The following is a 24,670-nucleotide window of genomic DNA, read 5'->3' as shown; positions in this document are numbered from 1 at the left end:
CGGCCAGAACAGTGGCGTTAAGACTGATGGTGCTTTTCCGCCCGGGAATCTCCAGTCTGGCTTCCTTCTTGAGTCCGTAATAGGCGACTCTGCCTTCCCGGAACTCCAAACCTTGGTCAGAAGGGGAACCAGTCCCGTTTACTCTGCACCAAGAGCTGCCTCGCCAAAGTGCCAGCGAAACTGCTGCGCCGGCCACAAGAGTCACGCTGGCGACCCATGGAGCTCCTCCACTGGGAATCTTCTGCTCCGTGAGCGACCAAAATTTGTCTGAAAGTGTGGCATCCTCTAGTAGTCTGAGCTTTCGCTGGGAGCTGCAATCCCAAGATGTTAGCGATCAGCCATCTTCTCCTTTTTTTTTTTAAGACAGTTTCACTCTTGTTAGCCAGGCTGGAGTACAATGGCATGATATTGGCTTATTGCAACTTCTGCCTCCTGGGTTCAAGCAATTCTCCTGCCTTGTCCTCCTGAGTAGCTGGGATTACAGGCATGTACCACCACCTCCAGCTAATTTTGTATTTTTAGTAGAGATGGCTTTTTAGTAGAGATGTTGGTCAGGCTGGTCTGGAACTCCTGATCTCAGGTGATCTGCCTGCCTCTGCCTCCCAAAGTGCTGGGATTACACGTGTGAGCCACCGTGCCTGGCCCCAAATTTCCTCTTCTTATAAGACACCAGTCATATTGGATTAAGGCCTACTCTAATAACTTCTGTTTAACTCTATTACCTCTGTAAAGACCTATCTCCAAGTAAAACCAGATTCAGAGGTACTGGGAATCAGGCATTGAACATATGAATTTTGGGGGGACATAAATCAACCCATAGCAGCCTCTCTTCTATGAAGCTTTCCCTGGCCACTTAAGAAGAATGAAATACTCTCTTTTGTGTACTCTCCTAATATTTTGTACATATCAGTAGAATATCATTGTTACCATGTATCATGGCAATTTTTACATTATGAGCTTCCTGCTACCGTGGATCATAAATTATGGAGTGAGGTTAATAATATCTTGTCTAAGAGTTTAAATTCTGCCTTCACTACTTTCTAGTTATATGCTCTTAGGCAAATTAACTTTTCTGAGCCTCTATTTCTTTTTTTTTTTTTATTTTTTTTCCATACCCAATTCCTACAGACTGTGCCTCTATTTCCTTGCTGATAAAATGTTTGTAACCTACCTCATAAGAATATTCCAACAATTAAATGAAATGATACACATGAAGTCCCCAGTAAAGACCTGGGCCACAGCAGGCCCTTGATAATGGTTGTTGGTAGATGACTGGACCCTCTATGTCTACAGGGCCTTTTGTGGGGACCAGAACATAACAGCACTCACACATGTTTACAACAAACCCTCTAGCTACACATTTTTCCTGCTTGTAGAACATGTCCACTTGATGTCTTACCATCATCTCACCCTCATATCTGAAACATAACTCACTAATGTCTCTCTCCTACCTGCTGAGCCCTCCATACCTCTGTCTGACCTGGATGCTGTCAGTGACTCATCTCTCTTCCATCTTTAGGCCCTTTCTAGTCAACTTCATTACATTCAGGAGCAAATTCAACCAGTATTCCCTGAGTGCCTGGTGTGGCTCAGGCCCCATAGCAGGTAATGAGATGTCACAGTAAAGAACGTGGATAGGGCTTTTGCATTTGGGGAGCTTATGCTAGCAGAAAAGTCAATAAACCAATATTAAGCAATGAATTAAAAGGAAATGTGCCAAATGAAGGGGAAACTCAATTGTGTCAGTAGGAGGGCTTAGCCTAGTTGAGTGATCAGAGAGGCATTTGGGGAGGCTTGGAAGAGAGAAGGAACAAGGGAGCAAGGTGATCATGTTAGCCAATTAGAAAACTCACTCTGGCTGCTCTGGGAGCAGAGAAGGGGCAGGCTTGCAGGCAGGGAGTCTCATGGCCTCTTTCCCCCCATGTTTTGCTGCAAACTTTATATTCCACCGGGGTCCTCTGACCCGTTCACTCTCCAGGCTCATTTCTATTAGCCAGTCACAGAAGGTCAAGAGCTTGAGAAGCTTGGAAAACATCTCCAAGAGTAGCACATGAGAGTCTTGGCCTTGTTTCTGTCCTCATCTGCTGCAGAGTTGAGTGCCAACAGGCCTATCTCCCCGACGAGAAAGGGATCTCCCATACCTTTAGCTGAAAACAGCTGAAAGAAAACAAAATATCTTTTAAAACATAGAAGAATAAATTTCACATTTAAAAAAATATACTGTCAGTGGCACAAACTCTGGATCCAGATTTCCTATGCTCAAGTCCTAACTTTGCCACTTAGAAGCTGTGAGATTTTGGCAATGTACTCGATTTTGCTGTCTCTCAATTTTCTCATCTATAAAGTGGTGATAAGGATAATAACAGTCCTTATTGTATGAAAGTAGATACTAACTTCCTAATAGGGCTCTTGAGAGGGTTAAATGGGTTAATATATGCAAAACTATCTGCTGTTGTTATCATTATTATAAATGTCTTGAGTCTAAATAAACAAATCCCTAGATATTCACTATGGGGATACTCGTCTATGCTAAAGATAAGCTAAATAGAAATAGAAGTCCTTGATTTTAAAAAGTATTTTGGTGGCCAATAACAATTTTTTTATAAACCTCTCTAATGACGGTTTCAAAATTATGAAGCATTTTTACATCTATTAACTCGTTTTTATTTTTGCAAGAGCCCCATGAAGTAGGCGTCACAGATATCATTATTCCCCTTTGTCAGTGAGGGATCTGAAGCAACATGAAACTGTCCAAGGTCACACAGCCACACCAAGAGTAAACTTGGGCTTCCTAACTCCAAGTTCAGCTATTTTACAGTACACCAAACTGCCTTTCCAGCATTCCTTCACTCAGAGCTGGCCCTGGGTGATTTGTGAAGTAACCACATTGTCCTTTAATACCCTCCTGCCTTGGTGGGCGCCTCTGCTCTAACATCTTTGCTGTCTTCGAATATACCACTCCCAGCAACCACCCAGTCTGGGACCCCCATCTGCCTCTCTGGTTTGGCTCCCCAGGATACAGTGTCCTTTATCTATCCATGTATCTACTAAAGGACTGGGCTACTCAAGGATGCAATTTCCAGGCTCTCAACGTTTTCCAAAGTGGTAACAAAGAGACCTATTAAATAAATTCCTGCATGTCTTCTGAGAGCATTTTCTGACCTAATATAACATATTAGTCCGAGTATTTATCACTTGTAGCTCCAAATTTGAAGAGATTTCAAAAACAGTAAAACTGTGTGGCAGCAATGGGAGACTAGACAGGTATCCCAGATATTCACTGTAATTTATAAAAGAATTTCAAGGCTGTGTGCGGTGGCTCACTCCTGTAATTCCAGTACTTTGGGAGGCCGAGGCGGGTGGATCACAAGGTCAGGAGTTCAAGAGCAGCCCGGCCTACATGGTGAAACCCTGTCCCTACTAAAAATACAAAAATTAGCTGGGCATGTTGGCGCATGCCTGTAATCCCAGCTACTTGGGAGGCTGAGGCAGGAGAATTACTTGAACTGGGACCTGGGAGGCAGAGGTTGCAGTGAGCTGAGATTGCACCACTGCACCCCAGCCTGGGATACAGGGTGAGACTCCATCTCAAAAAAAAAAAAAAAAAAAAGAATTTCAAATACGTTCTTTTAAATGTGGTATCATAAGACAATGTGAAAAGAATCACCAATTGGTGGTAGTAGAATAAATAGCTCGTAATTTAAGAAAAAATTCAGTTTTGACGCATACCTCACATACGACACATAGATGCATGCACACATACACTCTCTTTTTCTCTCTCTCTCCAGTGAAATATTAAAAGAGTTAAATATTTTTATTATTTGTTTATTTTTATTTATTTATGTATTTATTTTGAAATGGAATCTTGCTCTGCAATGCAGGCTAGAGTGCAGTGTTGTGATCTCAGCTCACCGTAACCTCTGCCTTCTAGGTTCAAGTGATTCTCCTGCCTCAGCCTCCCAAGTAGCTGGAATTACAGGCGTCTGCCACCATGCCTGGCTAATTTTGTGTTTTTAATAGAGACGGGGTTTCGCCATATTGGCCAGGCTGGTCTCAAACTCCTGGCTTCAAGTGATCCACCCGCCTCAGCCTCCGAAAGTGCTGGGATTACATGCACAAGCCCTCACACCCAACCAGAGTTAAATATTTTAAAAATAAAACCAAGCACTTAAAAATCAGAATAAAATAAGACAAATATGAAACATCTGGAGGAAGATTTTTTTTCCTGAATTTAGGATAGAAGAAATCATAAAGAAAATGACTGAAAGATTTGACTATATGAAAATAAATTTATGTTTAAAAAATGGAAAGACAAATGGAGAGGCTGGGCATAGTGGCTCCTGCCTATAATCCCAGCAGTTTAGGGAGCCAAGCTGGGTGGATCGCTTGAGCCCAGAAGTTGGATACTAGCTTGGACAACATGGTGAAACCTCCTCCCTACTAAAAATACAAAAAAAATTAGCTGGGCATGATGGTGTGCACCTAGAGTACCGGGTGGCTGAGGTAGGCAGATAGCTTGAGCTGGGGAAACTGAAATTGCAGTGAGCTGTGATTGTGTCATTGCACTCCATCTTGGGCAACAGAGCAAGACCCTGTCTCAAAAAAAAAAGAAATGGGGGGACAAATGTGGAAATATTTGCAGAAAATTATAGACAAAAAGAAAGGTTACGGTTCTTATTTAAGACAAGCTCATGTAAATAGATAGGACTAATGTTAGGATTCCAACAGATAAATAAATAAAGGAAAAGAACAAAATTCACAAAAAGTATAATTAGTAACAAAACATTTGAAAGACTATTAAAGCTCAATAAAAGTAAGAAAATGCAAATTAACAGCACAATACCACCTTTTATGTATATGTGTATATACCACATACATTGCATGCTTTTGCCTAATACTACCCAGCATAGCAGAACTGGTACTCTTAGAATATGTGAGTGCCATTATAAATTGGCACAACTCTTTGGAAAGCAATCTGCCAATATGTATCCAAATATTTAAATTTTATTTTAGTAATTCTGCTTCCAAGAACCTATCAAAAGGAATCAATTTGAAATATGGAAAAATCTGTAAGTAAAAGGACATATCTGTTAGAATTTTTCATAATAATGAAAAATTAGAAACCACTTGAATTTCCATCAGTAGGGAAATGACTAGAGAGGTTTTTATTCATCAGATATGGGAATTATGTGGTCATAAAGGTAAGTCTAAAGACTAGGTAGCCTTACTTAAAAATATGTAGTATAATGTTAACTGAGAAAAGGAAGAAATAACAATGGACAAAAAATATGATTATAGCTATGTCAAACACACATATTAAGAATACTTAAATTCAGAAAAATTATGAATGCATTTGATTGGTGATGTTTAAATTCAATTTTGTTCTTTCTGCTTTTGCTAACATTATCTGTAATTTTATATTATTTTGATCACTGTAAAATAAAATCAATTTTTACTTTAGGCAGGAAGGGATAGGAGGCCAAGGCAGACCTATGGAGCAGACATTTTTGGCAGTCGGGGGGCCTTGAAAGTTTCTTTGTCATACAGCAAGTACTCACACAGAATGAGGTCCAATTGGAAACCCAGGCTCAACCTTGACAGCCTTAACAGAAAACGAAAAGTATTAAAATCCAACTACAAACACCATGCAAATTATCAACCCACAATTTGAACCATGGAGCAGTAGTACTGAAAGGGGCTTCAGAGATCATCAAGCTGACCTCCACCTACCTCCCCTGCCAAGTACACAAACATAATCTTACAAAAAAGGAAAGTGAGGTCAGAGAGGCTAAGAGTCATGCTCAGAGACACACAGCAAGTTAATGGCAGAACTGAACTTGAATTCAGATCCCTGACTCCTCACTCAACGCTTTCTGTTTTCTATCAGATCTTGACAAAAAGAACACATTTAGGAAGTGTCTTAGTGGAAAGAAAATACGTAATTTTTAATTAAAAAGTATTTGTTAAAATATAAATAATAAACCAGAAAACATTTCCCGCATACCCATGTGTATCACTCTTGTAATTTTAATTGTAGCAGCATCTTTATAAATGAGAAACTTTGACCCCATCCCCCCAAAAATCACATTAAAATGTTGGCAAGGCCTATGACTGAGATCTATCTCTAGCCAAATAATGGGGGAATAGAGCCAGATAGAAAAACAAATCTAAACAGTAACATCTGGAAAAAAACATTCTCCTTGCCAAGGACCCAACTACCCCCTTCAGAAAGAGCTTACATCTTTCTGGAGCTGTGCACTGTACCAGGGCTGAGGCTTGGCTGGGGTGAACCACAGGTCCAGGGCCAGCTGCAGAACATGTCGCTCCAGGGAGGCAAGGCCACTGGCTGATGCAGGTTTGCAGGTATGGTAGACCTCTTGGAGGAGATGCTCTAGGGCTCTGGGGATAAGCGTTGCTAGGCTGAGGGAAGGGTGGAACTCCAGCAGATAAACATTTTTCAAAGGCGGGCTTGAAGAAAAGAACAACGAATGATAATTTTTTTTTTTTTTTTGAGACGGAGTTTCCCTCTTGTTACCCAGGCTGGAGTGCAATGGCGCGATCTCGGCTCACCGTAGCCTCCGCCTCCTGGGTTCAGGCAATTCTCCTGCCTCAGCCTCCTGAGGATTACAGGCACGTGCCACCATGCCCAGCTAATTTTTTGTATTTTTAGCAGAGACGGGGTTTCACCATGTTGAACAGGATGGTCTCGATCTCTTGACCTTGTGATCCACCCACCTCGGCCTTCCAAAGTGCTGGGATTACAGGCGTGAGCCACTGCGCCTGGCCTATGAATGACAATTTTACACAACAAACTTAATCTGTTTCTGAAGATATTTGAATTTTATTATTTATTTATTTTTGAGACAGAGTCTCACTCTCTCGCGAGGCTGGAGTACAGTGGTGCAACCTCAGCTCACTGAAACCTCTGACTCCCTAGTTCAAGCGATTCTCCTGCCTCAACCTCCCAAGTAGCTGGGATTACAGGCACGCACCACCATGTCCAGCTAATTTTTGTATTTTTAGTAGAGATGAGGTTTCATCATGTTGGCAAGGATGGTCTTGATCTCCTGACTTCATGATCCACCCACCTCAGCCTCCCAAAGTGCTGGGATTACGGGCGTGAGCCACCATGCCCCGCCTGAATTTTATATTTTTAAAGACCAATAAAACAGCTCCTATATGTCCAGTGCATTATAAAAAACTGAGAGCTCAGAGAGACCTCAGAGTATGGGAACCTGCTGGGTTGCATGACATGTTCTTTGCTTTAATGTGAACCTTTAAAAACAGAAAGACATAGGTGTATTTTCTAGAAGCTCAATAATAATAACACCGTATAGCAAAACTGTCAATATTTCAGTAATATTAGTCAAATATATGAAAACAAAATAGCTCAAAAGTGACTACATAAAAAAATAATTTCCATGGTTAATTAAGTTTCAATTTTTCATCTGAATCTTTATCCTTTAAAGGATAAAGAATTTAAGGATTTTTTATGCTTTATCCTTTAAAGAATAAAGAATTTAAAAATTGTCCATTCACAAAAGATTCCCAAAATGTGAATGGACAATTTTTAAATTCTGTACATAACTGCTGGAATCATTCAGATTGACTGTAAGGTGTTATATTTCATGAATGGTTGAGGCCAGAAGCAAAAATAAATAAATAAAGCTCATCAGTGGGTTATTTCTTTAGAAATAAAGAGTACAGCACAAGTCAAGGGTCCTTCTATACCCACACAGAACTGAAGGACATGACATTTCCCTTTACATTGATGTAAATGCGATCCTTCTTAGTCCTGAATCTTTAAAAAAAAAATCCCCAAGTCTGGAAAGGAATCTCATCAAGCATATAATACTTGCTTTTGAGACTATTCTGACAGTTTTCGTGTCCATATAACCCTAGCCTGTTCTGCCAAAAACCATTTCCTGAACAGTAGATGTTTGCCATAGCAAGCTGCACACACACAGCTGGTGTCTCACATTTATTACAGAGAAGAAATAGTGGAAGATCTATGGAGAAAATGGAGAGTTTTGAGCCCGGGGCTCTTTCTCAAGAAATGAGAATCGCAGCTATTTGCTCCCAGGACACCCTGTCTGTCCCGAAGATAATACCATAACCCATTACGGCAATTTCTTACATAAAGTCTGCCTTTACTGCTGGACTGTATACCTCACAGGAACACAAAACCATGCCTGTGTTGTTCACATCTGTGTGCTGAACAAATATTTGTTGGATGTTGAAAGGAAGTAGACAATTTCTCCACCCATTTGGAAGCAATTGAGAGATTGTGATCTAGAGCCACACAGATCAACCTGGCGCTTGTCACCTGCTTCCCAGTTTCCTCTACCCTCAAAGGTTACAAGGGAATGAGGGAAATGGTTATGCTGCCTATCTAGGGGGTGACAAAGTGTGTATCCTCTCTGAGTGACCACAAGAAATTTAATTCAGTTCCTTAAATTGAACTCCTTGTGAGAGTCACAAGGCAAATCTGCAGAAACCTCTTTAGTGACACGTAAAGAAATTCCTTTTTGAGAAACTTTTAAGCAATCCAAGTTTTATATATGTGGGCTCATGTGGTAAGTCCGGGTAAATCCTGACAGCATTTCAAGAACAACTGCTTTTCCCCCAGGCCTTTTTAAGACAATGGTGATTCTTTACCCAGTCGCGTATGTTTACATTTTAGCCTCCATTCTTTATTACTCACAAAGCAAACAGAGATTCAATATACAAGGGAATTCCTCTTTCGTGGCCTTTATACTTACTTCCCTCACTTCCTCCAAGCACTTGAGAAGTGCTTTATGGAGTAGTACTGAGATTTAACACTATATCCTTAATTAATCTAGAAGATTGCATGTAAAATGTCTAAAGACAACATCAACTTACTGGCTATTGTTGATGGAAATAAGTTGTTTGCAAACTATATTAAGGGGAAGTCCAAAGGTATTGCTATTGTCCAGATGATCCTCTTGCCAAAGCCTCTGGACATACTCGCGCGGACGCTCTATCTAAAAATGTAGCATAAACATTAAAATTGAGAAGTTAAACTTTCCCATGGGCATGAGTTATGTGCCTTGACATGAGAAGGATTTTGTCCCTTTGTGTCTCTTCACCATTTGACTAATTTTCATCCAGACATTCATTGTTTTGAAGATTCTTTTGCCATGAGACATGCTAATCTCTCAGTCTGAGCCAGACAGCTAAGGGAAGTAAAGGCAACTGACTTCAGACAATTTTAAGAAGCAAAAGAGAAATCTTTCTGTTAAATAATTGACTACATGGAAAAAATTTCAACCAGGTGGCAACAATCCTTTGTCTTTTGCTTGCTTCAAGCCATTAGCTTTTCCCTAGAGGAAATACAATATGATGATTTCTTTCAGAGTCCTAAAAATAATCACACTTAAAAAGGATAATATATTAATGTCAAAAAGATGTATTGTAAGTTGTTCTTTCACTACGAATAACCTTTGTGATCTAATGAAAACTAAGGTCATCAATTCCTTGTGAACTACTAACTCTGATTAGGGGTGGAAACCTCTCTTTAAGACCATAGTTATACTGGATTTCAACAATGCAAATGAGCTTACTAATAAGTATGCTGTACATGCTGGCCTAGAAAACACAAATTCCAGATCTGCAGTGGAAGGAAAACATGATTTTCATTTCTGGCTGGTGTTTTCCATCCTCTTCTCGCATGTAGTATTTTAAAACCCAACTATACTCACGTGCTGGTTGAGGATGCCTCTCACTAACTGCAGGTGAAGCCTCAGGCAGATGAATTCCTCCCAGTAGGCCTTAATGAAATAGGTGTAGCTGAGATCAAACCTCAGGCACTGGTATGTGATGTCCATCATCACTTGTGCTAAGGCAAACAGCTCCTCAGTGTCCAATGTGTGCTGGTAGGCTTCAAAGTAACTGTCAAGAAGCTGCAAATAAGGTTGGTAGTGTCAGGGATCAGCAGAGGCAGCCCTGGGGCCTAGCAAAGAGAGGGAAGGCCCCACCATACTGTGGGCAGATGTAGTACCAATACAATGCAGTGCAGCTAGTAAACCTGCAGACAGAGGTACAATGGGCAAGGGAAAGAACACATGCTTTGCAGCCAGAACTGGACTTGAGTTCGAGTTCCTGCTTCCATCCCCTCTTCCTCTGGTCTCTATAAATAAAAAGGGGGTTATGTAATTATAATATATAATAATTATTGGTTCCAATGAGACAACACATTCAAATGCTTAGTCAAATGTATTTATCTCCAAAACTCATTCTCCTTCTTCCATTTTATTCCATCACCAAAACTAGGTAGGTGGCCACCTGACTTCTACGGTCTGAGCCCTGCTTCTGACTCTTCCTCTTTAATAGTTGCTCACATTTCACCTATGCAAAAATGACCTGGGTGGTAGAATGGAAGGCTGAAGGTACATGTGCTTCCTATATTCAAAGTGATTTATCCCTGAACTCCTCTAGCATGGGCCTTGTAAACAGAACTCTCCAAGACATCAAGTGTGCAAAACCCTAGTGGAGTATTTATTTTAGTGGGGTTTGCAAGTCTTTTCTTTTTTCTTTCTTTCCTTTTTTTTTTTTTTTTTTGAGACAGAGTCTTGCTCTGTCATCAGGCTGGAGGGCAGTGATGCCATCTTGGCTTACTGCAACTTCTGCCTCCCAGGTTCAAGCGAGTCCCCAGCCACCACGCCCAGCTAAGATTTTGTATTTTAGTAGAGATCAGATTTCACCATATTGGCCAGGATGGTCTCAATCTCCTGACCTCAGGATCCGCCCACCTCTGCCGCCCAAAGTGCTGGGATTACAAGAGAGCCACTGCACCCAGCCAAGTCTTTTCTAAAAACCTGGAAAAGCTTCCAGATATTAACTGCTCAAGAGGGTTCTTAGTGTAGGAATTCAGAGAGATGCCTCTTATCTTGCTTTTACATTTGTCTGTGAGCTTAAAGAATTTCTGTTCTGTGTGTAAATTCTATTTGTGTGTGATTAGTCATGATGCTAATCAGGAAAAGCTCTTCAGAGATCACTGGGCTGGAATTCCCAACTGGGACCCTAGGGAAAGATAAGTAGCTCTGACAGGACATAATAAATCCCTTTTCCTGTTAATCTGTCTTTTGTCAGTTTCATTTTCAGGGCCCAAGCATTGAATCTAAGAAGGCAGAGAAAAAAGTTTTTCCTCTTCTACACAAAAGAGTTGAACCCTTGAGAATGAATAACACAATAAGAATCAAATACTACTTTATTAAGAGATACTTTATTATGGAGGCCCAATGCTAAGCCTCAAGGAGGAAGAGCCTCAAGCACTTTCTTTAGCACCTGGTATTGTAGGATGCCCTTTGGGAAACATGGGTCTAAGAGACCTTGGATAAACCTTAGTGTGAAAAGGAAAACACCAAAGGAAACTAAAAGCTCAGGTCACAGAGACGCTCCACAAGTTGGAAACTCACACATCAAGAGCGCAAAGTGAGGAAAGCTGGAGACCGTCTTGCCTTTAAATGAGCCCCAGGGAAAATGAAGCCAGCTGGGTGATCTCAGTTTCCTTGTTCCATTCACCAACCTCTGCTCTATAACACTCAATTATTACACGGCAGAAGACAACACAGAAATGAAGGAAGAATGACTGGATGGGATAAGAAGCGTGTCCCTCAGTAGCCCCATGTGAAGATTAGGAAACAAACAATTACTTCCCTAACTCATTCTGGACTCACTTGAACCTTTTTACTGGGCCAGGGCAATCCCAGGAGCTGGTTTATCATGTTTATACTACCTTGACCTGCTTTTGTACAAAGAGTCCAACTGTTTGGTTGTTTAGAAGGGGGAGTGTGTGGGGAATTGGGAGTGGGGGAAGGGTTCTTGATGGTGATTCCAACCTGATGATACCAGATTGCAGAGGCCCACACTAAATTTCCATTTTATTGTTGTTAGGGCTGTCAGACTTAGCAAATAAAAATATTGAACATTAAGTCAAATTTGAATCTCACATAAGTACTTTTTTTGTATAAGCATGTCCAAAATATTGCACTAATTTATCTGGTAAACTTAGCTGTGGAGAAGGAAACAGTGGCTCTCTTTTTAAATTGATGAAGTTTCTCCAAGCTTTGTGCTCAACCTCGAGAGAGTCTCAAACCACTGCATAATTTTATTATGAATTCTTTCCCAACAGGGGTGGGGCCATGATCTTTTTGCCTCATGGGTTCTATTTACAATCTATGTGCTAACTGGCCCATTTCCATTTCAGCTCTGAGCTGGTATTTGTCTAAGACATCTTCCCAGTCTGTCAAATGTCACCTGTGTGTGTCAAGGGCCAACTCTCAGGCAAGATAATATGTGGCGCACGCTGATGGTAAGCATAAAATATTGAAGAAAATGGGAAAACAGACAAAATAAATAATCTCAAACCTTACTGGGCTTATATTCTTTTTACTTCAATTCTTTTTTACTTCAGGGATTTAAAAAACTTCTAAAATAGTATTTTAGGTTAAATAAAAGCACAAAACAAAATCTTTGCTAGACCCAACTTGTCACAGGACATTTTCTTTTTGGCTTTTCAAAGGAATAATCTTTTTATCCAGTATATGTGTCCTTCGGTAGCTGCAGGAAGACTTAGCAGATGGTACAGTGTCACTTAGGAGCTGGTACAGCTAATACCTGACTTCTCTAAGAATCCCTTGATCTACCTAAGTTAATACCAGCTCTAATTTTATAAGCCTTCATACATAATATGTTATTTTAAGGATTTAAAAGAACACAATATGTTCAAGCAATTCTTAACTCTAGTGATATCAAAATATTTAACAATCAAAAACAGCTGAGGAAACTTGGCTGTAGAAATAGCACTGGGGGAAGTCAATTGTACTTTAGATAGAAATCTGGCTTATCCATTAAATATAGGCTCTTTTGACAAAAGTTCTGACTTGGCCGTATTTTACACTTTTGGCACTGATAGCTTCTATAGGGAATTTATTCTCGGAATAGAAATGAGGAAGATATTTTCACCAAATGTTTTTAAGTCAAAATTGTTTCATTTGCCATAGGAGGAACTAGTGGACAGATCTGACACCTTAGCACAGAATGAATCCTAGGCTGAAGTGTGGAGAAATTGGTTTGTTTTTCAGTCTTCTCTGCCTTCCTCCTCTTCTATTGTCATTGAGTCCTACTGGGCCTGCAGGGGTCTCCACAGGAGGCCCAGAGGCATTGAAAGGGAATGTGGGGAGAGTACAGAAAGGGGCAGGGTGCTGTTTCAAATTCATGCCTGGACAGATACACTTGTGGAGTTTAGGGCTCCGGTCTTAGTTACATTTCATACAACCTTTCCAGTTACTACACTGTGCATCTAAATCACTCACTTGGTTAAGGTTCTAATTGGCAGATTAAGGCTCCAGACAAATCCTGTAGAGGCCAGTTCCCATTGAAAAAAGGAACATTTTTTCAAAGTCCAAGGCTTGCACTATTTCAACCCAGCCAGTTGTTTTCCAAAGAGCAGGTGACTTACATCTCTAGGAGTAACAGAGCAACCAGAGAGTAGATGAAATGGTGAACCATTTATTCTAGAAAAACAATTCAAAGAAAACGTTTCCATTTCCCCATCTTCTGACCACATCCTAGTGCACTATAACCTGGTTTCCACCCCCACCCCCCTACCCCTGCTTCTGAAAGAGTCCTACAATGCCAGTGACTACCTGACCAATCTGCTTGGTTTTTAGGAGTTTCCTTCTTGACATTTCACAGAACTCCACACTAGTAACCATCCCCTCCTAATTAAAACTCATTTTTCTGTTGGTTCTCACAATACTATTTCTTCCTTGTTTCTCTGGCCTATTTAGTTTTACTCCTTCTTGTTTCGTGACCTGCCCCTTAAATGTAGGTATATTACTCAGGGGCCAGGTGCGGTGGCTCATGCCTGTAATCCCAGCACTTTGGAAGGATTGGTGGATCACTTGAAGTCAGGAGTTCAAGACCAGCCTGGCCAACATGGCAAAACCCCTTCTCTACTAAAAATACAAAACATTAGCTGGGCATGGTGGCATGTGCTTGTAATCCCAGCTACTTGGGAGGCTAAGGCATGAGAATTGCCTGAACCTGGGAAGCAGAGGTTGCAGTGAGCTGTGATTGTGCCATTGCACTCCAGCCTAAATGACAGAGTCAGAATCTATCTCAAAAAAAAAAAAAAAAAAAAAATTAGGTATATTACTTAGGGCTGCATTTCAGACATCTCTATCTTTTCCCAGTTGTTTTGATTCATCATTGTGGTTCAACCTCCACATTCATACCTCAGCTCATAACTGTTCCTGAGCTTCAAATCTATAGCTCCCCATGAAACATCCACACCTGAGTTTCAGCAAACCCCCTCAAATGCCTTGTCCTAGGGCCTATGTTATTTTCCCCTGTGAAGACATTCTTCCTCCTCCTGCATTCAGTTTCAGTTAATAGCCTCCTCCCTAACCCTCAGGAAGTTGTTTTAATTCCACATTTACTCTCTCACTCCAACTACCAGATCCAGTCTTCGAATCCTGCCATTTCCACTTCAGCAAAGTATTCTCAGGTCTGTTCCTCCTTCCTCTCTCGCCACCTCTCTGCCTTTCTATTCTTCTATCGCCACTGTATGCCCCTCCTAACGTTTCAGGCCACTGTTGCAATAACTGCCCTTTTTTTTCTCAGGGGCTCTCTATTCCAATCCATTGTTTCACTTACACCAGGATAGCTGTTAAAAACACAGCTGTGATTATATTTCTCTCTATAGAAATTCACCAATGACTCTTCTTTGTTTGTAAGTTAAACTCTAAAATACTATGATTAGCAGGTCCTTTACAGGCCTCACCCAAAACACATGTGTGGCTTGTTGCCACCCCTCATGCCTTTACATCCCCAGCCACAGCAGTCTTCCTACCATCCTCCAAGAAGGTAAGATTTGTTTCTTACAAATTGTTTTTTCTTAATTATTGTTTCTCAAAATAAAATCCCCCAAAATGGTCCTTCCCATTCACTTCCCCTGACATTCTAATGCTGTTTCGTCTGCTTAAGAATCTTTTCTTCCCTGCCAGACATCTTTTCTTTTTTTGTGAGACGGAGTCTCACACTGTCTCCCAGGCTGGAGTGCAATGGTGCAGTCCTGGCTCACTGCAACCTCCGCCTCCCAGGTTCATGCAATTCTCCTGCCTCAGCCTCCTGAGTAGCTAGGATTACAGGCACACATGACCTCACCCAGCTAATTTGTTGTATATTTGTAGAAACTGGGTTTCACTAAGTTAGCCAGATTGGTCTTGAACTTCTGACCACCTCAGCCTCCCAAAGTGCTGGGATTATAGGCATGAGCCACTGTGCCCGGCCCACACAACATCTTACTAATTTTTTAGTATCAAGTTTAAATATCTATTCCATTGGAAAGACTTTCTAGCATTTCTTGTACCCCAACAGTGCTCCCCCTCCCCCAGGACAAATCTCTCTCTCTCTCTGCTGAGTCCCCATTACTCATGAATGTACTCAATTATAAGCAGTTAGTAATCAGGTTATAATTTTTGCTTGGAGATTGAATCAATTTTATAGATGATAAATTCCTTAAAGATACAGATCTTAGTTATCTATACGTCCCTGAATGGCTGGAACAGTCCCTGGCAGAGTAAATACTTAATGTTTGGTAAGTAAACACCTAACAATCGGTGATTATTAGAAGGGCTGATAATCCATGCTAAGGGCACAAATGAAGAGCAGTAACCCTGCAGTGTTTCATTCTTTCTTGGGATGTGAACCATTGATTATACAGTGATGATTTAGTAATTTGCTGTTTCATTGCTTTAAACTCACCCTCATAACATCACACTCAGCACTCTGTCCGGTTTCTTTCACCTACCCATATGTGGCATACACTTCTAAAGGCCATGATCAGGTCAGTTTGTCTGTGATTAGCAAACTGAGCATTGTCCCTGTGACTGCACAATGAGCATGAATGAAATCATCATCCATTCTCACTAAAAGCATACATATTATAAGAAGGAATTATATAGCCCTCTAACAAATTATACCTGTAAGATAAAAAATTATCTTTCACATTTTGTTTTTTGTGATGAAGAAACTCAGTAAAGAAAATAAAATTTTTTATATCCTTATAATTAGCTGAGATTATTTAAATAAAATAATTATTCTCTTGATTGAGAGCTTTTCTAAAAGTCCAACTGGGTTTTACAAAGAAAAGAAAAGAAAAATGACTGGATTTTGTAAGAATGACTTTTTAGCAGATGTTTTGTCCCTTAGGCAAAAATACCTGGTATTTGTTTTCCAGAAGAGCTGCTTCCCGAGTCCACATGTCATACAGCACAGCAAATCTGGCCACACCCGCATGGGCCCATGCCCAGTCCTGACCACTCTTTGGCTGGGTGCCCACTTTGTGACCTGGTAGAAAAGAGGGTGAGAACATTTAGAAATGGTCTTCCCAAGGAACCTGTTCCAATTAGAAATGTGACCCTTGGATTATCAGCTCCATCTCAGAAATAGAAATACTGAACCAGTCCCTGGGATGAACACTGAGTTCATACTTGTTGACTTCTAAGTCAATAGGAGTTTTTGTTATTATTTTTTAAATTTAGTTTTAAAGACTAATCTTAGAAATAGAATCAAAATTTAGTTAACAAGTAATCTATGCTAAAATGTCTTCAAACCCACAATTTAAAGGCAAAGCATACATTTCTCCTTCTCTAAAAACAAATCCCTGGTGGCTTCACAACAAACTCACTTTGACTTGGTATTTCCATGATTGTTAGCCAAGTCAAAAATTTTCAGAGACCTTTCCAAGATATTCCTTAATTACGTTAATTACTAACTTAAATAAATGAAGGTCATTTTCATTATTCAGCTGAATTTTTTTTTTACTTTATTGTTATTTTTCACTACCGGCATTATTATTGCTTTATATTTTTAAGTATTCTATTTCAGAATTAAATATACAAAGATAAGATATTTTCATGTGCTGAAATTTCAGTTAAATAATTATCACATGGGTACTAAGCAACAGAAAGATGATCAAGAACTTCCCTAACAACAGTTGGGAAATCATTTCACAATAGATGACCATATATTTACCAGTTCAACTGACGATGCCCATGTGGTTAAATGACTACTGACTAAGTATCTCAATCCAATTAAATTCTAAGCAGCTAGAAATACTTGCATGGTATTATAAATTAATATGGACAAAATGATGCATTAGTATGTAGGATAACCAGTAAAAATAAGAGCTAAGAGCTGAAAGTAAATACCTGCAATGTTGGATGCCATCATTGTGTACTATAATTCAGATACCAATGGCAAAGATAGGACAAAGAGCCCAATGCTACATTAAATTAATTCTGTCTGGGATCTGAAAAGTTAGTTGTCAGACTTTCTTTGAGCAGCATTTTGTAACAACATCGGTGTGAACTTTCTTTAATTACAGTCTACACATATTACAAAATAGCACAAACCCTCATTAAGTTTCCCTTTAGGTATTGCAATGTGTCTAGAAATTCTAAGCTCTTTGCAAATGTAATTCCAATGCTGTCATAGTATCCCAAAAGAATATTCTTACCTCATCCATTTCTAAAATTGGATCAATTTGAGTGATGCCAAAAGGAAGACAAAATACAGGTTATGGGTTACTTGATTACCCTGAGTAACGATTCCTTCCTCTGGGGCTTGTCTGCATTTTCCTGGCCAGATGTTCTTGCATCTTGGTGGTTTCCTAATAGGAACCCAGGGCTGTCTCTGCTGCTAAATGCAGTTTCCTCAAGGTCCGCACTTAGAAAGAAAAGTCATTTGTTTCACTTGCTTACTTTCCTTCCCTTGGGGTCCTGAACCCAGTGGGTGATGCAGAAATGCCCCTGGGAGTCGAATCCCAATTCTTGGCTTAAGCCTGTTTTAGTCAAAGACTACCCAACTTAGCGTGCAGGTCACCAGAGTGGGTGAAGGGTCAGAAGTCGGGTCTTCAGCCCTGAGAGGTGAAAATGCAGGGGCCGTGCTGTCTCTTGTACCTCAGGAGAGCAAGGAAGGAACTGGGCGTGCCCTGCTCCTTGACGTCCCTGTCTCCCCTAGGCTTTCCCAGAAGGCCACACCCTGCTCCTCAATTGAACCCACCTTTCCAGCCCCCTTGGGCCCACGATCTACTTCTGAGTGTTGCACTAGGATTCTTATTGCTTAAAGTGTCCTAATTCCTTGTTCCCTGATACACAACCCCTCTAGCTATCAAAGGGCAGATCATGAAAAACCTGCCAGGGAAACAGCACAGAATGGACTGTTAGTTGTTTTTTTAAAGTCTACATAAACATTTCAACAGATCACAAAGAAAACATTTATCTCTTCAGTCCTTGCAAGAGAATTCAAAGGAACTTTTGTTTCTTGTTAAGAGCCTGGACATCTCTGTCTGTCATGACTGGAAAGAGCCTATTGTACTGAAATCTTGTCATCATGGTGGATTTGATCTTCAGTGGCTAAATGTGAAGAATTAAAAGCACAATTCTTGGCTGAACTTCTGGGTGGGTTGAACTTTAGGAGTACATGGGTGGTCATTCCTGGCTCACGTATCAGTGTGACATGAGCCCTGGAGTGTGTCATCCTCTCAGCCCTGCTCCAGCTGCCTCCTGTGGCCCAGTGACTGAGGCCCTCCTCTGGAACTGTGTATCATCAAATTCGCCATTATAAAGGAAACTTCCTGCTGCCAAAAAAAAAAAAAAAAGAAAAAAAGAAGAAGAAGAAAGAAAGAAAAGAAATGCCCCTGGTCAACAAGCAGAGTCTGAACCACAGCAAGAATTACAACCCAGCCCTGAAAGAGTAGTCACCATCTCTATCAGAAGCGGGGCTTGAGCTGGAAACAGAACTGTAGCTCTTCTAAACTGAATGTATTTTAGGGGTGAGGGTGTGTGTGCTTATTGAATTTTCAGATACTATTGGATATGTGTTTATATTTTGGGATGGAGAACATTAAAAAGGAGCCCTTAGTGTTTTTTGTTTATTTGGGCAGTTGATTTTTTTTTTTAATCTGACTTCTCACGTTTTTCTTTCTCAGTGTAATGGCTGGCCACAAGCAGGAACACTGCCTCTAGTTCCTACAGATCACTCAGGGCTTCCTCATACGTGACTTGCACCCTTTGCTGGTCCTGGGTGTGGATACAGCTGGCTTTCGTGCTGTAGGAGTTACCCTGGTTCTCCACTTCCAAGAACTCCATGAATTGGACGCTGTGGACCTGGGGAAAGAAAGCCAAGCCCAGATGTTACTGGAAAAGGGAGAGCTATATTTTGCCATCCCACATGGACAAGCAGCAGGCTTCTGTTCCCACACAGTGGGCTGCCTGTATGAAGCTGCAGATATTCTGAATGTATAAAAAGCATAAAAAGCTGTATGCAGAAAACATATATTAACAAAGAATGTTGGCAGGAAGAGGTAGTTCCTGAGGTGGATAACTAGTTGATTAGTTTGTTTATCTGATAAATCCAGTAGCCACTGGAGAAAGGCAGGGATAGAGCCTAGTGTGGTCTCTGAAGTCAGAATGTCCGGGCTCAGGTGCTGGCTCTGCCAGGATCTCATCCTGGGCAGGTCATTCAGCTATTCCCAGCCTCCACTTCCTCATCTGTAACATGGAGACCATGGAGACACTAGAGACTACATTAGCTGCCAGGAGTATGTGACTCTGTGAGTGTGAGGCACTTGGAATCCTTCAACATTAGTTAAAAATATTTTTGTTTTAATTCTATAAGTACTTCTAAAATGCATTAGCACAGTTTCATGGCTTAGTAATGTACTAAGTTGAACAGTGTCCCCCAAAATTCGTGTCTACCTGGAACCTGTGAATGAGAACTTATTTGGAAATAGGCTCTTTGCAGATGTAGTCAAGTTAAGATGAGGTCATACTGGAATATGGTGGTCCCTAATTCAATGACTGGGATCCTTACAAAATTTGGAGACTGACACATAGGAGAGAAGGCCATGTGAAGATGGAGGTAGAGATTAGAGGGTGAGTCAAGGAATGCCAAGGGCTACCAGCAACTACTAGAAGCTGGAAGAGGCGGGGAAGGATCTCCTCTACAGCATTTTGGACTTGTGGCTCCAGATTAGGAGGGAATGAATAAACTTCTGTCGTTGTGAGCCACCCAGTTTGTGGTACTTGGTTTTGACAATCCCAGGAATCTAATACAAGTCAGGAGTATTTCAATCATAATGTTACTTTTCTTGGAAAACTGAGTATCCACTTAGATTCTCTAAGAATCATTATTTTAATAATAATTACCACAATTTCAAACTTCTCCACTCTCCTCAAGCCTCAGAACTCCCTCCCAGGTGTAGTCTCTTCTTACTCCCAGCAGGAACTTCTCCAGTGCACCACTCCCCACTGCCACCCCTCGCCACCCACCAGGCTCACACCTCTTCCCTCCTCCTTCCTCCGCAAGGTGGAGGACAGTGTTGCCCCCTTCTCTAGGGCCACTGCCTCCCACCTCAGCAGCAGTCCTGCTCCTTCGTGGATATCCCACTCCTCTCCGCTGGACTCCTGACACTGAAATGTGCACACGTCCCTCTGATTGTGAAACTTCCTCACACCCTTCCCCAGGTTCCACTGTGTGGCTCGCCTCCCTTCACTGTCCAGTCTCCTACGAGGTTATCTACACTCTCCACCTCCATTTCTTCACCTCTCACTCTTCAACCCATTCCCGTATGGCCTTTGGCCCCAGCAAACCACCCAAACCACCCTCACTAAGACCAACAACGACCATTGCTCTACATCCAACAAACTTTCTTTCATCATCTTATGTAATCTCTCAGGAGCATCTGACACAATTTAGTGCTTCCTGATTCTTGACTCACTCTCTTCTCTGGGCATCTGGGACTGACACTGTGAAGTGTATTTATTTTTCTCTACCAAGTCATTAAATGATGGCCACTCTCAAGCCGCCTCCTAGGACCTCCTCTTTTCCTCCTCTGTTCCTTCCCTGGGAGGTGGCAGATACTTTCACAACTGAGATTACCACCTTTAGACCATTTGCTCCCCAGTTTATGCCTCCAATCCAGACCCCCTAGAGCTCTGGACCACACATCCAATTATCTATTTGGCAACTGCTCCTGGGCACCTCAAAGCCCCCTCAATTTTAACAATGATGGAATCATTAAATCTTCCCCCACAAACCTAGGCTATCTCCAGCCCGTTTTACTAAATAGCACCACCACCCATCCACTTGCTCTAGCACAACGTCTCTTTCTGCCTCACCTTACATGTCCAATCTATCACCAAGTCCTGTTAGTTTTACTTCCTGTCTCTCAAATCCATCCACTTCTGATATGGGAGGTGGGGCAGGGAAGTGCTGGGTAGAGAAGGGTGGGGTTCCTGGTGAGGGCTCCACCCATGGGCCTGTGCCCTCAGACCTAAGTGAGAACAGGTACTCCCATTTTTGTGCCTGAGTGTTTCATTTTCCAAGACCACTTTGGCCCACCACACTCCCCCAACCTGTGCCCATATAAACCCAAGATCTTAGCGGACACACACACAAGAGACTGAACATTGAGAGGAGCAGAGGAACAGAGAAGCAGAGAGAGGCAAAGAGCAGTGGAGAGCAGCAGAGAGCAGCAGGGCAGCATGGCAGAGAAGGAGGGAAGAGGCATCTGAACGTCCAGAGGAGTCCTGCAAGAATGGCTGAACTCCAGGAAGATTATCTCCCCTACCTCTTCACCTTCTGGCTCCCCATCCATCTCACTGAGAGCTACCTCCACCGCTCAGTAAAACCTTGCACTCATCCTTCCAGCCTGCATGTGATCGGATTCTTCCAGGACACTGGGGAAGAGCTTGGGATACAGAAAGCTGTCACACTGGTCCTCTGCCATTGTGATAAGCTAGAGGGTCTCCTGATCAGATTAGCACTCAAGCAGACAGCAAAGCTGAAAGGGATTTGTAAGACTGGGGTTGCAGGCACCCACCCCTAAACACTACGGTGGGGCTGACAGCCCAAAGCACTTGCTCTGGCCTCTGCACCTGCATGCTCTTCCTAGGGGTTTGAGCTGCAGGGCCATTGAACAGGCAAGCAACATCCCTGTTACACATCCTACGAGGGGAAATCAGGGAACTATCCCATTTCACTTCTTCCCATCTCCACTACCCACTACCCTAGTCCAAGGTATTATATTTCATGAGGACTAGTCTAGGACCTTCTAAACTGGCCTAGCCTCTTAATTGGTCTATCCATGACTCCTCTGGCCTGGGCTTTCCCTCCTCTCCATTTTACTCTCTGCTGGCTGGGGATCTTTTACAAATACAGTTCTGATTATGTCATTCCCCCTTCCCCCTGTTATATCCCTAAGAGGCTTCCCATTGGCCACAGAATAAAGCAAAACTCCTTAACAGGGTCAAACAATCTGGCCCATCTCTCTAGTCCAGTGTTTCTCAGCTGAGAGTGATTTTGCCCCCCAGAGGACATTTGGCCAAGTCTGGAGGTACTTCTGGTTGTCATGACTTAGGAAGAGGTACTGCGGCCATCTGGGTAGAGGCCAGGGATACTGCTAAATAACCTGTAATGGACAGGAATTATCAAGCCCCAAATTATCAATTAGTGCCAAGGCTGAGAAACTTAGAGCTAAGTTCCATTGTGCATCACCTTCCACCTCATCTCTGTGCCCCAACCACTCCTGTCTTCTTTTGGTTTCTTATGGGTGCCATGCTCCCTCTGGCCACAGGTGCTTTGCACAGGCTGCTCCCACTCTATAGAATGGTCTCCCTCTCCTTTTTACCTAATTAAATCCTTTTCATTTTCCAAACTCAGCTCAATCATCACTTCCTTAGAAACCCTCCTGCCCCAGCTTCCCCATAGTACCAAGGATCTCTCATTCTCTTTTGAGGAACTTGATATCCCTGTTTTACATCCATTTGTGTGATTTTTTTGACCAGTATTTGTCTCACCCACTGGATTACAAAGTACTATAAGGGTAAGGAACATGTCTGTTTTGTTCATCATTTTATTCTCATTGCTTAGCACAGGGCCTAACCCATAGTAGGTGCTTAGAAAATATCTGTTAAGTAAAAGAATGTATGAATGATTTTTATATTTGTGCATATAGGTTTCTTTGAGTCTACGATTTGTAATCTCTACTTGTGCTTTTAATATATGCCCATCAAAAATCCTGTGTTTTGTCTTCATAGATTCTGATTTCATGTCACCATAGCCTAATAAATACATTCCATATGAGGGGGAGAATGCTCAGAATGGAAAGTGGTTCTTGGAGGACAAAAAACATCTCATTTTTTAAATATATAAAGCACAGATACACACATTGCACATAAGCACATCTATGGCATATCTCTGGTGTTAACATTTCTTTGTAGGGGGAGATTAGGAAAAAAAGAAGTCAAAAAAGGGTATTTGTGTGAGAAGCCATAATGAAAAAGTGGCTAAAAAACACTGGCCTAGATGTCTATTTCTCTCTATCCATCTCTCTCTCTTCTATCTATAGATCTATCTATCTATCTATTCTTATTATTGTAAAATACACATAACATAAAATCTATCATCTTCCTTTTAATGTATAATTTAGTGACATTAAGTACATTCATGTTGTGCAACCATCACCATCCATCTCCAGAATTATTTTCATCTTGCAAAACTGAAACTGTGCACCCACCAGACAATAATTCCCCATTTTCCCATCCTTCGAGTCCCTGGCAATCACCATTCTACTTTCTGTCTCTATGAATTTGACTATGCTAGGTACCTCATACAATGTCCTTTTGTGACTGGTCTGTTTTACTTAGCACAATCCCATCGAGATTCATATATTTTATAGCAGGTGTCAGAATTCCCCTTCTGTTTCAGGAGGAATTATTTTCCATAATAACTATGGAACGATCACATTTTGTTTCGTCTGTTGATAGACACTTGAGTTGCTTCCATTGGCTATTATGGATAATGCTGCTATGAACTAGGTGTACAAATATTTTTTTGAACCCCTGCTTTCACTTCTTTTGAGTATATAGCCAGAAGTAAAATTTCTGGATAATATAGAAATTCTATTTTAAATGTTTTAAGGAATCTACATACTGTTTTTCATAGCAGTTATGCCATTTAGCATTTCTACCAATAGTGAACAAGGGTTCCAATTTTTCCACATCCTCACCAACACTTGTTATTTTCTGGTTTTTGTTAGTTTGTTTTTGAGATGAGTCTCACTCTGTCACCCAGGCTAGAGTGCAGTGGCATGATCTTGGCTCACTGCAACCTCATCTCCTGGGTTCAAGCAATTCTCCTGCCTCAGCCTCCTGAGTAGTAGCTAGGTACAGGCGTGTGCCACCACACCTGGCTAATTTTTGTATTTTTAGTAGAGATGGGGTTTCACCATGTTGGCCAGGATGGTCTCGAACTCCTGACCTCAGGCAATCCTCCTGCCTCAGCCTCCCAAAGAGCTGGGATTACAGGTGTGAACCACCACATCTGGCCTATTTTCTGCTTTTAAATATATATATATAGAGAGTATATTTTTATATTTTAAAAAAATCTGATTTTCTTAGTTGTTATTCATGAGTCATTTAAACTGTGGAAAGACTGGTTCCCAGTCTTTCATCTTACATCTATTAACTCTTATAAAAACTATGCTAAGAAATTAGTTGTATAGAATCCTTTTTTTTTTTTTTTTTTTTGAGATGGAGTTTCGCTCTTGTTACCCAACCTGGAGTGCAATGGCACG

General features: G+C 41.3%; 1 protein-coding gene across 1 annotated transcript in view; it reads right to left on the bottom strand.

Moving 5' to 3' along the window:
• CCDC162P (coiled-coil domain containing 162) overlaps nucleotides 1-24,670 on the bottom strand; it is a 108,287-nt gene that overhangs the window by 8,135 nt on the left and 75,482 nt on the right. The window contains 8 exon segments of the mRNA XM_078370895.1: nucleotides 1,950-2,079; nucleotides 2,082-2,157; nucleotides 6,240-6,468; nucleotides 8,884-9,005; nucleotides 9,723-9,923; nucleotides 16,250-16,377; nucleotides 19,007-19,199; nucleotides 21,726-21,844. Of these exon segments, the coding sequence (XP_078227021.1) occupies nucleotides 1,950-2,079; nucleotides 2,082-2,157; nucleotides 6,240-6,468; nucleotides 8,884-9,005; nucleotides 9,723-9,923; nucleotides 16,250-16,377; nucleotides 19,007-19,199; nucleotides 21,726-21,844 (1,198 nt within the window).

This window comes from Callithrix jacchus, chromosome 4, assembly GCF_049354715.1.
Source record: "Callithrix jacchus isolate 240 chromosome 4, calJac240_pri, whole genome shotgun sequence".
NCBI lineage: Eukaryota > Metazoa > Chordata > Mammalia > Primates > Cebidae > Callithrix > Callithrix jacchus.
This window is presented reverse-complemented; position numbering and strand designations above follow the sequence as displayed.